Genomic DNA, 14,715 nt, shown 5'->3' with positions numbered 1-14,715 from the left:
AAAAGGGAAAAAATGGGGAAAAAATGGGAAAAAAATCCAGGAATTTTTTGGGAATTCCACCAAACCCAGCTCCACCTCCCGGCAGGGAAAAGCTCCGGGATCCGCGTGGAATTCCGGGAATTGTCGTTCCGGTTCCGCGCCCTCGGGGACCTGTCCGGGCCGGAATTGGATTCGCTCTGCGCCTTCCTCCACTCCCAAGGGATCGCCCGGGAGGAGGCGGAGCTGCGGCGCCTCCGGAGCTGCTTCCGCGCCCTGCGCAGGTGAGGGGGAAATTCCCGGAATTCCGGGGAAAATCCGGAATTCTGGGAGGAATCGGGGAGAAGAGTGGAGATTCTGGGGGAAATGGAAAAAAATCGTGGAATTTTGGGGGGAAAATCCTGGAATTCTGGGAGAAATCGGTGAAAATCCTTGAAATTTCCATGGGAAATTCCTAAAATTTGCTCCGAAAATTCCATGGAAAATTCCCCAAAGCCCCTTGGAAAATTCTGTGGAAAATTAAAAAAAAAGCCCTCAAGAATTCCTCAGCAAATCCTCAAAAATCCTTGGAAAATTCCTTGGAAAATTCCGTGGAAATTTTTTTTTTAAATCCTGGAGAATTCCCCAAAATTTCCTCCAAAAATTCCATAGAAAATTAAAAAAAAAAAAATCTGGAAAATTTCGTGGAAAATTAGAAAAAAAATTCCTAGAGAATTTTCCAAAATTTCATCCAAAAATTCCATGGAAAATCAACAAAAATCCCCAAAATTCCTTGGGAAATTCCTTGGGAAATTCTTGAAATTCCATGAGAAATCGGTGAAAATCCTTGAAATTTCCATGGAAAATTCCTAAAATTTTGTGCGAAAAGTCCTTGGAAAATAACAAAAATCCCCCAAAATCCCTTGGAAAATTCCTTGGGAAATTCCTGAAATTCTGGGAGAAATCGGTGAAAATCCTTGAAATTTCCATGGAAAATTCCTAAAATTTTCTGCAAAAATTCCATGGAAAATCTCCAAAATTCCCTGGAAAATTCTGAGGAAAATTTAAAATAAAAAATCCTGGAGAACTCCCCAAAATTTGCTCTGAAAATTCTTTGGGAAATCAACAAAAATCTCCAAATTCTGAGGAAAATCCAAAAAAAAAATCCTGGAGAATTCCCCAAAATTCCTCAGCAAATCCGCAAAATTCCTTGGAAAATTCCTTGGAAAATTCCTAAAAATTTCTGTGAAAATTCCTTGGAAAATCACAAAAATCCCCCAAAATTCCTTGGGAAATTCCCGAAATTCCATGAGAAATCGGTGAAAATCCTTGAAATTTCCACAGAAAATTCCTAAAATTTTGTGCGAAAAGGTCCCTGGAAAATCAAGAAAAATCTTGAAAATTCCTTGGAAAATTCTGCGGAAAATCCAAAAAAATCCTGGAGAATTCTCCAAAATTTCCTCTGGAAATTCCTTGGAAAATCAACAAAAATTCCCCCAATTCTGAGGAAAATTCTGAGGAAAATCCAAAAAAAAAATCTTGGAGAATTCCCCAAAATTCTTCAGCAAATCCCCAAAATTCCTTGGAAAATTCTGTGGAAAATTCCTAAAATTTGCTGTGAAAATTCCTTGGAAAATCAACAATAATCTTGAAAATTCCTTGGAAAATTCCTTGGGAAATTCCCAAAATTCCATGAGAAATCGGTGAAAATCCTTGAAATTTCCATGGAAAATTCCTAAAACTTGCTCCGAAAATTCCATGGAAAATCCCCAAAGCCCCTTGGAAAATTCTGTGGAAAATCCAAAAAAATCCTGGAGAATTCTCCAAAATTTTCTCAGGAAATTTTTAAAAAAATCTTGGAAGTTTCTTGGAAAATTCCGTGGAAAATTCTGTTAAAAATTTTTTAAAAATCCTGGAGAATTCTCCAAAATTTCCTCTGGAAATTCCTTGGAAAATCAACAAAAATTCCCCAAATTCTGAGGAAAATCCAAAAAAATCCTGGAGAATTCCCCAAAATTTCCTCCAAAAATTCCTTGGAAAATCAACAAAAATACTCCAAAATTTCTTGGAAAATTCCGTGGAAAATTCCATGGAAAAATCAAAAAAAATCCTGGAGAATTCCCCAAAATTTTCTCTGAAAATTCCATGGAAAATTTTAAAAAAAATCCTGAAAATTCCGTGGAAAATTAGAAAAAAAATCCCTGGAGAATTCTCCAAAATTTCCTCCAAAAATTCCTTGGGAAATCAACAAAAATCCTGAAAATTTCTTGAAAAATTCCTTGGAAAATTCTGTGGAAAATTTTTAAAAAACCTTGGAGAATTTCCCAAACTTTTCTCCAAAAATTCCATGGGGGAAAAAAAAGAATCGTGAAAATCCCTTGGAAAATTGCGTGGATAATGTTTTTAAAAAAGAAATTTTTTTAATTATTAATTTTAAAATTTTTAAAATTAATTTTAAAAATTTAAATTTTAACTTTTTTTTATATTTTTGTGTTTTATATATAATATAAATTATTAATTATTTAAATATATATTTTTAATTATTTAAATTATATATAATTTATATATAATTTATATATACATCATATATAATTTAAATAATGAAAAACTTTTATTAATTTATTATTTTTATTTTATTAATAATAATAACATTGATGTATGGTTTTATTAATTATTGTATTTATTTATATTAATATATTGTTATGATATATAATTAAATAAAATATATTAATATACTAATATACTTATTATAATAATACAAATATATTAATATAAATGCATAAATATGTTTAGTAAATAAATAATATTTAAATATATATTTGTTTTTAATTATTTAAATTATATATCATTTATATATAATTTTTTATATATAAGTTATATATAATTTAAATAATTCAAAAAATAATTATTTTAATTAAAAAAAATAATCCTGGAGAAGGAGAATGAATCCTCAGGAAATCCCCAAAAAGTTCCCTGGAAATTCCCAAAAAGATCCAAAAAAAATTCCTAAAAATTCCTGGAAAAATTAAAAAAAACTTCTTAAAAATTCCCCCAAATCCTTGGAATTCTTCAGAGATTTTGGAAATTCCTTGAAAAAATTTAAAATTTCCTTGTAAAAAAAACCTTTACAAAATTCTACAAAACTATTGGGAAAATCCCAAACTTTTTCCCAAAAATTCAGAGAAAATCCCAAAATTCTTTGGGAATTCCCAAAATTCCACTTAAAAATCCCAAATTTCTTCAGAAATTCCCAAATTCTATGAAGAAACCCAAGATTCTTTGGGAATTCCAAAAATTCAATGGAAATTCCCAAAATTTGATGGAAATTCCCAAAATTTTATGAAAAAAATCTCAAAATTCTTTGGAAAATCCCAAAATTCTTTAGGAATTCCCAATATTCCATTAAAAATTTCCAAATTTTTGTTGGGAATTCCCAAAATTCGATGAAAAAATCCCAAAATTCCTTTGGAATTTTCCCAAATTTTGTGACAAAATCCCAAACTTTTTGTTGGAAATTTCCAAAATTTGATGCCAAAATTCCAAAATTCTTTGGAAATTCCCAAAATTCTTCAGAGTTTCCAAAATTTGATGAAAAATTCCCAAAATTCAGTGGAAAAATCCCAATATTTAATGGAAAAATCCCAAACTTTCTTGGGAATTTTCAAAATTCCATGAAAAATTCCCAAATTCGAAGAAAAAATCCAAAAATTCTTTGGAAATTCCCAAAATTCCAAGAAAAAAATCCAAAAATTCAATTTAAAAAATCCCAAGACTCTTTAGAAATTCTCCAAATTCCATTTAAAAGCCCAAATTTTTGTTGGGAATTCCCAAAATTTGGGGAAAATTCCCAAAATCTTTAGGAAAATCTCCAAAAATGTTTGGAAATTCTCCAGAATTCAATGAAAAAATCCCAAAATTCAGTGGGAAAATCCCAATATTTAATGGAAAAATTCCTAAATTCTTCAGAAATTACCAAAATTTAGTGAAAAAAATCCAAAATTCTTTGGAAATTCCCAAAATCCTTCAGAAATTTGAAAAATTTGATGAGAAATTCCCAAAATTTGATTTTAAAATCCCAAAATTTGATCACAAAATTCCTCAGAAATTCCCAAAATTCTTTGGAAATTCCTCAAATTCATTTTAAAACCCCAAATTTTTGTTGGGAATTCCCAAAATTCCATTAAAAAATCCCAAAATTCCATTTAAAAATCCCCAAATTCTTCAGAAATTTCCAAAATTTGATGAAAATTCCCAAAGTTCTTTGGACATTCCCAAAATTCAATGACAAAATCCCAAAATTCTTTGGGAATTCCTGAAATTTGAAGGAAAAAATCCCCAAAATCTTCAGAAATTCCCAAAATCCAATTTTAAAAAATCTCAAAATTAGATTTTAAAAATCCCAAAATTTGATGAAAAAAATCCCAAAATTCTTTGAGAAATCCCAAAATTTGATGAAGAATCCCAAAATTCTTAGGGAATTCCCAAAATCCTTTGAAAAAATCCCAAAATTGTTTGGAAATTCCCACAATTTGATGAAAAAATCCCAAATTTTTGTTGGGAATTCCCAAAATTCCATTTAAAAACTCCAAAATTTTTGGGGAATTTACCAAAATTCTTCAGAAATTCCCCAAATTCTTTGGGAATTCCCAAAACTCAATGAAAAAAATCCCAAAAATTCGATGAAAAAAATCCCAAAAATTCGATGAAAAAAAATCCCAAAATTCCATTAAAAATCCCAAAATTCTTCAGACATTCCAACAATTTGATGAAAAATTCCCAAAATTCCATGAAAAAAATCCCAAAATTCCATGAAAATTTCCCAAAATTCTTTGGGAATTCCCAAAATTCAATGAAAAATTCCCAAAATTTGAGGAAAAAATCCCAAGAATTTGATGAAAAATTCCCAAAATTCCATTTAAAAATCCCAAAATTCTTCAGAAATTCCCAAAAATTTGATGAAAGATTCCCACAATTCATTGGAAAATCTCCAAAGTTCTTTGGAATTCCCAAAAATTCGATGAAAAATTCCCCAAATTCCATTTAAAAATCCCAAAATTCTTCAGAGTTTCCAAAATTCAATGAAAAATTTCCAATATTTGATGAGAAATTCCCAATTTTTTTTTAAATTCCCCAAATTTGATGAAAATTCCCGATTTTTTTGGGGGAATTCCCAAATTTCAGCGTGGCCGCCCCGTGCTGCCTCCCCGCGGCTCCGGAGGAGAATTCCCGGCTCCGGGAGCGGCTCCGGGAACATTTCCAGAGAGAGGAGGAGGAGGAGGAGGAGGAAGAGCCCGGAATGGACCCGGTGAGGGAAAAGCGGGAATTTGGGGAAAATCCGGGAATTTTGGGAAAAAATTGGGAAAATTTGGGGTAAAATTGGGAAATTTTGAGGGAAAATTTGGGGAATTCTTGGGGAAAAATGGGGAATTTTGGGGGAAAATGGGGAAAATTTTGGGAGAAATGGGGAGAAATTTTGGGGGAAAATTGGGAATTTTGGGCAAAATGGGGAAAAAATGGGAATTTTGGGAAAAATTGGAGAAAAAATGGGAATTTTGAGGGAAAATTTGGGGGTTTCTTGGGAAAAAATTGAGAAATTTTAGAAAAAATGAGGATTTCTTGGGGAAAAAATGGGGAAAATTTGAGGAAAAATTGGGGATTTTTGGGGAAATTTAGAGGGAAAATTTGGGAATTTTGGGGGAAAATTGGGGGATTTTGGGAAAAAAATTGAGAAATTTGGGGAAAAATCAAAAAAATTGGGAAAATTTGGGGATTTCTGGGGAAATTTAGAGAGAAAAATTGGGCAATTTTGGGGAAAATGGTGAGAAATTGGGAATTTTGAGGGAAAATTTAGGGGAAATTTAGGGAATTTTGGGAGAAATGGGGAAAATTTTGAGGAAAATTGGGGATTTCTGGGGAAATTTAGGGGAAAATTGGGGAATTTGGGAGAAAATGGGAAAAAATGGGAATTTTGAGGGGAAAATTGGGGAATTCTTGGGAAAAAATTGGGAAATTTTGGGAAAAAAATTGGGGATTTGTGGGAAAAAAAGTGGAAAATTTGAGGAAAAATTGGGGATTTTTGGGGAAATTCAGGGGAAAATTTTGGGAGAAATGGGGAGAAATTTTGGGAAAAAATTGGGGATTTTTGGGAAAAATTAGGGAAAATTGGAGAATTTGGGAGAAAATGGGGAAAAATTGAGGAAAATTGGGGAATTCTGGGAAAATTTAGGGGAAAATGGGGAGAAATTGGGGTAATCTGGGGAAAAAAATTGGGAATTCTGGGGAAAAATTCGGGAATTCTGGGGAAATTGGGAGATTTGGGAAAAAATTGGGGAATTCTGAGGAAATTTAGGGGAAAAATGGGGGAATTTTGGAGGAAATGAGAAAAAATGGGAATTTTGAGGGATAATTTGGGGAATTCTTGGGAAAAATTGGGAAATTTGGGAAAAATGGGAGAAATTTTGGAATTTTGAGGGGGAAATTAGGAGATTTGGGGAATAAATGTGGAAAATTTGGGGAAAAAATTGAGAAATTTTGGGAAAAATTGGGGATTTCTGGGGAAAAAATGTGGAAAATTTGAGGGAAAAATGGGGATTTTTGGGGAAATTTAGGGGGAAATTTGGGAATTTTGGGCAAAACGGGGAAAAATGGGAATTTTGAGGGAAAATTTGGGGGAAATTGGGGAATTCTGAGGGAAAAATGGGGGATTTCTGGGGAAAAAAAGTGGAAAATTTGAGGAAAACTGGGAAAATTCTGGGGAAATTTAGGGGAAAATTTTGGGAATTTTGGGCAAAATGGGGAAAAAATGGGAATTTTGAGGGAAAAAAGGAAAATTTTGGAATTTTGAGGGAAAATTCGGGGAAAATTGGGGGATTTGGGGAAAATTTGGGAGGAAAGTTGGGAATCTTGGGGAAAATGGGGAGAAATTTGGGAATTTTGATGGAAAATTGGGGAATTCTGGGGGGAATTGGGGAATTTGGGAAAATGAGGGAAAACTGGGAAAATTTGGGGGAAAAATGGGGGATTTTGGAGGAAATGGGAAAAAATAGGAGTTTTGAGGGGAAAATTGGGAATTTTGAGGGAAAATTGAGGGATTTTGTGAAAATTTGGAAGGAAATTTCAGAATTCTAAGGAAAATGGGGGAAAACTGGGGATTTCTGGGAAAATTTAGGGGGGAAAATGGGGGAAGTTCAGAGAAAAAGGGAAGAATTGGGAATTTTGAGGGAAAATTTGGCAAAAAATTTGGAAATTTTGGGAGAAATGAGGAGAAATTGGGTGATCTGGGGGAATTTGGGGTATTTGGGGAGAAATGAGGGAAAACTGGGAAAATCTGGGAGAAATCAGGGAATTTTGAGGAAAAATTGGGGAAAAATGGGGAAATTTGGGAGAAATGGGAAAAAACGGGAATTTTGAGGGAAAATGGGGGAAATTGGGAAATTCTGGAGAAAACTGGGAAAATTTGGGGGGAAATTGTGGAATTCAAGGAAAAATCAGGGAATTTTGGAGAAAATGGGGAGAAATTTGGGAATTTTGGTGGAAAATTTGGGGAATTTGGGGGAAATTGGGGAATTCTGGGGAAAATTGGGGAATTTGGGGGGAAAATGAGGAAAAACTGGGAAAATCTGGGGGAAATGGGGGAATTTTGGAGAAAATGGGGAAAATTGGGAATTTTAAGGGAAAATTTGGAGAAATTGGGGAGGTCTGGGGTAAAATTGGGAAATTTTGGGAAAAAATCGGGAATTCTGGGGGAAATTGGGGGATTTCTGGGAAAATGGGAGGAGAATGGGGGAAATTTGGGAAAAATGGGGAACATTTGACAGATTTTTGGGAAAAAATCCAGGAAAATCATGGGGAAATTTGGGAATTCTGGGAAAAATTGGGAGAATTTTGGGGAAAGTCAGAAACATTTTGGAAAAAATGGGGAAATTTGGGAAAATCTTGGGTGATTTTGGGAAAAAGTCAGGGAATTTTGGGAAAATTCAGCAAAAAATTGGGAAATTTTGGGAAAATTCATTAAAACTTTGGGAGGTTTTTGGAAAAATTGGAATTCTGGGAAAATTTGGGAAAATTTTGGGGACAATCAGAAACATTTTGGGAAAAGTGGGGAAATTTGGGGGAATTTTGGGAAATTCTGGGGAAAACTTGGAAAAATCTTTGGTGATTTTGGGAAAAAGTCGGGGAATTTTGGGGAAATCCAGGAAAAATTGGGAAATTTTATGGAAATTCAGGAAAACTTTGGGAAGTTTTTGTAAAAATGGGAATTCTGGGAAAAATTGGGCAAATTTGGGGAAAAAAGGGGGAATTTGGGAAAATTTGGGAAAATCTTGGGTGATTTTGGAAAAAAGTCAGGGAATTTTGGGAAAATTCAAGAAAAATTGGGGAATTTTGGGAAAAATAAGGAAAATTTGGGAGGTTTTTGGAAAAATGGGAATTCTGGGAAAAATTGGGAGAATTTGGGGAAAAAGGGGAATTTGGGAAAATTTGGAAAAATCTTAGGGAATTATGGGAAAAAGTCAGGGAATTTTGGGAAAATTAAGGAAAAAATGGGAAATTTTGGGAAAATTCAGGAAAATTTTGGGAAGTTTTTGGAAAAATTTGGAATTCTGGAAAAATCTGGGAAAAACTGGGAAAATTGGGGAAACTTTGGGAAAATCTGCAGAGAAATCTGGGAAAAATAGGGAAAAAATGGGGATTTTGGGAAAAATAGGGAAAAACTTCGGGAATTTTGGAAAATTAGGGGGATTTTATTTAAAATTGGGGAATTTTTTTGGGAATTCCGGCTGAGAATTCCTGATTTTTCCCCTCCTGCAGGAGCAGGAAGAGGAAATCCGAGCGGAGATCCGGAAGTTTCTGGCGGCGCATCCGGACGAGGAATTCTCGGGAAGAGCCGTGGCCAGGATCTTCCATGGAATTGGTGAGGGGTCAATCCCAAAATTCCAATCCCTAATTCCCAAAAATCCAATCCCAAATTCCCAAAATCTGATTTTTCACCAATTTATTCCCATTTTTTTAATCTCAGTTTCCACAGATTTTCCCAAATTCAGTCCCAGATCCCCAAAAAAATTCAATCTCAAATCCTCAAATTCCCAAAATTCCAATCCCAAATTCCCAAAATACCAAAATCTGATGTTTCCCCCAATTTTTTCTATTTTTTGCCTTCAATTTCCCCAAATTTTCCCAAATCTAAACCCAAGAATTCCCAAAAATCCAATCCCAGATTCCCAAAATTCCCAAAAATCTCCATCCCAAATTCCCAAATCCAATCCCAGATTTCTGAAAATTTCCAAAAAATCCAAATTCCAAATTCCCAAAACCAAATTTTCCCCCAGATTTTTCCCAATTTTTTCCCATTTTTTTCCCCCCAAAATCTCCCAAATTTTCCCAAATTCAAACCCTGGAATTCCCAAAAATCCAATCCCAAATTCCCCAAATTGCTCCAAAAATTCCCAAATCCAATCCCAGATTCTGAAAATTCCCAAAAAATCCAAATCTCAAATTCCAAAATTCATTTTTCCCCAATTTTTTCCCATTTTTTTACCTCCAATTCTCCAACTTTTTCCAAATCCAATCCCAGATTGCCAAAAAATTCAATCTCAAATCTTCAAATTCCCAAAATTCCAATCCCAAATTCCCAAAAATCCCATCCCAAATGTCCTGAATTCCCAAAATCTGATTTTTCCCGAATTTTTTTAGATTTTTTCCTCCCAAATTTTCCCAAATCCAAACCTCGGAATTCCCAAAAAAATCCAATCCCAGATTCCCAAAATTCCCAAAATTCCAATCCCAAATTCCCAAAATTGCTCCAAAAATTCTCAAATCCAATCCCAGATTTCAAAAAAAATCCCAAATTCCCAAAAAATCCAATCCCAGATTCCCAAAATTCCCAAAACCCTCAATCCCAAATTCCCAAAATTGCTCCATAAATTCCCAAATCCAATCCCAGATTCCAAAAAAATCCCAAATTCCCAAAATCTGATTTTCCCTGAATTTTCCCTTTTTTTTCCCCTCAAATTCCCCAAATTTTCCCAAATCCAAACCCTGGAATTCCCAAAAATCCAAACCCCAGAATTCCCAAAAATCCAATCCCTGGCTCCCAAAAATTCCCAAATCCATTAAAAATTCCAATCCCAAATTCCCAAAAAATTCAATCTCAAACTCTCAAATTCCCAAAATTCCAATCCAAAATTCCCCAAAATTCCAATTTTAAGTTCTGAAAATTCCAATCAATTCCCGGTAAATCTGGGATTGGATTTTGGCAAAGTTGGGGGAATTTTTGGGAATCCGGAATTTTTGGGAATTTGGGGTTTTGGGATTGAATTTTTTGGAAATTTGGGATTTTGGGATTGGAATTTTGGGAATTTGGGAATTTGGGATTGGAACTTTGGGAATTTTGATTTTGGGAGTCTGGGACTGGATTTGGGAATTCGGGGAATTTGGGAAATTAGGATTGAATTTTTTGGGAATTTGGGATTGGATTTGGGAAATGTTGAGAATCTGGGATTGGAATTTTGGGAATTTTGAATTTGGGAATCTGGGATTGGAATTTTGGGAATTTTGTGATTTTGAGAATCTGGGATTGGGTTTGGGGGAATTTGGGATTGGATTTTTTGGGCATTTGGGATTTGGGGATTGGAATTTGGGGAATCTGGGATTGGATTTTGGAATTTTGGGGACTTGGGAATTTAGGATTGAATTTTTTGGGGATTTGGGAATTTGGGGAGTGGAATTTGGGGAATCTGAAATTGGAATTTGGGAAATCTTTGGGAATCTGGGGTTGGAATTTGGGATTTGGGAAATTGGGATTGAATTTTTTGGGAACCTGGGATTGGAACTTTGGGAATTTCGAATTTGGGAGTCTGGGATTGGATTTGGAAATGTGGGATTGGAATTTTGGGAATTTTGGGAGCTGGGATTGGAATTTTGGGATTTGGGGATTTGGAAAATGTTTGGGATTGGATTTGGGAATTTGGGGTTGGAATTTTGGGAATTTTGGATTGGAATTTTGGGGATTTGGGGTTTTGGGATTTGGGAAATGTTTGGGAATCTGGATTTGGAATTTGGGATTTTTTGGGAACCTGAGATTGGGACTTTGGGAGTTTTGAATTTGGGAATTTGGGGTTGGAATTTCCAGAATCTGGGATTGGGATTTGGGGATTTTGGGAATTTGAGATCGGAATTTTTTGGGAATTTGGGATTGAGATTTGGGAAATGTTTGGGAATCTGGGGTTGGAATTTTGGATTTTTTGGGGAATCTGGGATTGGAGTTTGGGAATCTGGGATTGAAATTTTGGGAATTTGAGAATTTGGGAGCCTGGGGTTGGAATTTTGGGGATTTGGGAATTTGAGATTGGAATTTTTTGGGAATTTGGGATTGGAATTTTGGGAGTTTGGGATTGGGATTTGGGAAATGTTTGGGGTTGGATTTGGGAATCTGGGGTTGGAATTTTGGGGATTTGGGAAATTGGAATTTGGGAAATGTTTGGGATATTGGGATTGGAATTTGGGATTTTTTTGGGAATCAGGGAATTTGGCATTTGGCATTTTGGAAGTTTAGGATTGGATTTTTGGGAATTTGGGATTGGGATTTGGGATTGAATTTTTTGGGAAATGTTTGGGAATCTGGGATTGGAATTTGGGATTTTTTGGGGATCTGAGATTGGAATTCTGGGACTCTGGGATAGGAATTTCAGGAATTTGGGATTGGATTTTTGGGAATTTAGGACTGGAATTTTGGGACTTTGGGGTTGGGATTTGGGAAATGTTTGGGATTGGATTTGGGAATTTGGGATTGGATTTTGGGAGTCGGGATTTGGAGAATTTTGGGACTCTGGGATTGGAATTTTTGGGAATCTAAGATTGGAATTTTGGAATTTGGGATTTAATTTTTTTTGGTATCTGGGATTGGGATTTGGGGAATTTGGGAAAGGAATTTGGGGAATCTGAGATTGGAATTTTAGGAATTTGGGATTGGATTTGGGGCCTGGGACTGGAATTTTGGGAATTCGGGATTGAATTTTTTGGGATTTTGGGATTGGGATTTGGAAAATGTTTGGGAATCTGGGATTGGAATTTGGGATTATGTTTGGGAATCAGGGAATTTGGGATTTGGCATTTGGGGATTTTGGGATTGGATTGTTTAGGGAATTTGGGATTGAAATTTGGGATTTTTTGGGAACCTGAGATTGGGACTTTGGGAATTTCGAATTTGGGGATTTGGGGTTGGAATTTTGGGAATCTGGGGTTGGAATTTTGGATTTGGGAGCCTGGGATTGGAATTTGGGGAATTTTGGAATTTGGGATTGAATTTTTTTGGATTTTGGGATTGAGATTTGGGAAATATTTGGGAATCTGGATTTGGAATTTGGGAATTTTTGGGAACCTGAGATTGGAATGTTTGGGATTCTGAGATGGGATTTTTTTGGGGAATCTGGGGTTGGAATTTTGGATTTGGGAGTCTGGGATTGGAATTTGGGAATCTGGGGTTGGAATTTTGGGAATTTGAGAATTTGGGAGTCTGGGGTTGGAATTTCGGGAATCTGGGGTTGGATTTGGGGATTTTGGGAGCCTGGGATTGGAATTTTGGGGATTTGGGATTTTAGGGATTGAATTTTTTGGAATTTGGGATTGGATTTGGGGAGTCTCGATTTGGAGAATTTTGGGACTCTGGGATTGGAATTTGGGGTTGAATTTTTTGGGGAATTTGGGGTTGGAATTTTGGGGATTTGGGAAATTGGGATTTGGGAAATGTTTGGGATATTGGGATTGGAATTTGGGATTTTTTGGGAATCTGGGATGGGAATTTTGGGAATTTTGAATTTGGGAATCTGGGATTGGATTTGGGAATCTGGGATTGGAATTTGGGATTTTTTTGGGGAGTCAGGGAATTTGGGATTTGGCATTTTGGGAGTTTGGGATTGGATTTTTGGGAATTTGGGATTGGAATCTTGGAACTTTGGGACTGGGATTTGGGAAATGTTTGGGAATCTGGAGTTGGAATTTGGAATTTTTTGGGACTCTGGGATTGAAATTCTGGGAATTTTGAATTTGGGAGTCTGGAGTTGGATTTGGGAATCTGGGGTTGGATTTGGGAATCTGGGGTTGGAATTCTGGGAATTTGGGATTGAATTTTTTTGGGGAATCTGGGTTTGGAATTTTGGGAATTTGGGATTGCAGTTTGGGAACCTGGGATTGAAAATTTGGGAATTTGAGAATTTGGGAGTCTGGGTTTGGAATTTGGGAGACTGGGATTGGAATTTCGGAATCTGGGATTGGAATTGGGGATTTTGGGAGCCTGGGATTGGAATTTTGGGAATTGGGAATTTGGGATTGAATTTTTTGGGACTCTGGGACAGGAATTTCAGGAATTCCGGCTCCCATTCCCGTTTTTTCCCCGCAGGCTCTCCCCGGTTCCCGGCTCAGATCTTTGGGCGGGATCGGCGCTTCTGGAGGCGCCTCCTGCACGTGGAATTCCGGAGCCTTTCCCGCTTGGCTTCCCAGGAAATCCTGGCCTTCAGATGAGGGAAAAACCCGGAAAAACAGCGGGAAAACAGCGGGAATTCCACCTGAAAATTCGGGATTTTATCGGGATTTTATTAGGATTTTATACCGATTTTATTCCAATTTTATTGGGATTTTATTCCAATTTTATTCCGGTTTTATTCCAATTTTATTCCGATTTTATCGGGATCTTATCCATGGATTTAATAAAGAAACGGAAAAAATTCTTGGATTTGAAGCTTGGAAATTTTTTCCTTAAAAAAAAACTGGGAAAAAAATCCTGAAATCCTGAAAATCCAATCCCAGTCCCCAAATCCAATCCCAGACCCCAAATCCCAATCCCAGATTCCCAGATTTACTCCCAGACCCGAAAATTCCAATCCCAGATTCCCCAAAAATCCAATCCCAAATTCCCAAATTCAATTCCAGAATCCCAAATCCAGACCCAGTTTCCCAAATTTGCTTCCAGGGCCCCAAAATCCAATCCCGGTCCCCAAATTCCAATGGCAAATTCCCAAAATCCAATCCCAGATTCCCAAATTGACTCCTAGAACCCCAAAATTCAATCCCAGATTCCCAAAATTCAATTCCAGATTCCCAAAATCCAACCCCTAACCTCAAATTCCAATCCCAGAATCCCAAATTTGCTCCCAGAGCCCCGAAAATCAATCCCAGATTCCCAAATTCAATTCCAGAATCCCAAATCCAGTCCCAGTTTCCCAAATTCACTTTTAGGGCCCCAAAAATCCAATCCCAGACCCCAAATTCCAATGGCAAATTCCCAAAATCCAATCCCGGATTCCCAAATTTGCTTCCAGAGCCCCAAAAATCCAACCCCAGACCCCAAATCCAATCCCGGATTCCCAAATTTGCTCCCTGATTCCCCAAAAATCCAATCCCAAATTCCCAAATCCTCTCCCTGATTCCCCAAAATTCCAATCCCAGACCCCAAATCCAATCCCGGATTCCCAAATCCAATCCCAGATTCCCAAATCCCACGTCAGCCCCCCATAAAATCAGGAATTTCGGGGGCGTGGCCGCTCTGTTGGCATTCCCGGCTTTTCCCGTGTCCCGACAGCCGTGGGATCATCCCGGCTGCGGGACCGGGAATTCCCGGGAATTCCGGAGCTTTTCCCGGCTCCCGCGGCTCCGGAGCCCCTTCCCGGTCAGTCCCGGTCGCGGTTGGGGCTCCCGGGGCTCCCGGCTCCGGAGAATTCCCGCAGGAATTGGGCGTGGAAGTGGCGCAGGAGCCGCAGCGCCCGCTCC

General features: G+C 36.7%; 1 protein-coding gene across 1 annotated transcript in view; it reads left to right on the top strand.

Moving 5' to 3' along the window:
• The window catches only part of RECQL4 (RecQ like helicase 4), a 57,443-nt gene extending 43,844 nt beyond the window's left edge, over positions 1-13,599 (top strand). Inside the window, exons 25-28 of the mRNA XM_063418715.1 lie at positions 86-260; positions 5,137-5,260; positions 8,764-8,866; positions 13,349-13,599. Coding sequence (XP_063274785.1) covers positions 86-260; positions 5,137-5,260; positions 8,764-8,866; positions 13,349-13,470 — 524 coding nt within the window. The 3' untranslated portion in view covers positions 13,471-13,599. The remainder of the gene's footprint in view (positions 1-85; positions 261-5,136; positions 5,261-8,763; positions 8,867-13,348) is intronic.
• Positions 13,600-14,715: the final 1,116 nt, after the last annotated feature.

The sequence above is a fragment of the Prinia subflava genome, chromosome 1 (assembly GCF_021018805.1).
Source record: "Prinia subflava isolate CZ2003 ecotype Zambia chromosome 1, Cam_Psub_1.2, whole genome shotgun sequence".
Classification (NCBI taxonomy): Eukaryota; Metazoa; Chordata; class Aves; order Passeriformes; family Cisticolidae; genus Prinia; species Prinia subflava.
The sequence above is the reverse complement of the archived record's forward strand: the minus strand, read 5'-3'. Positions and strand labels throughout refer to the sequence as shown.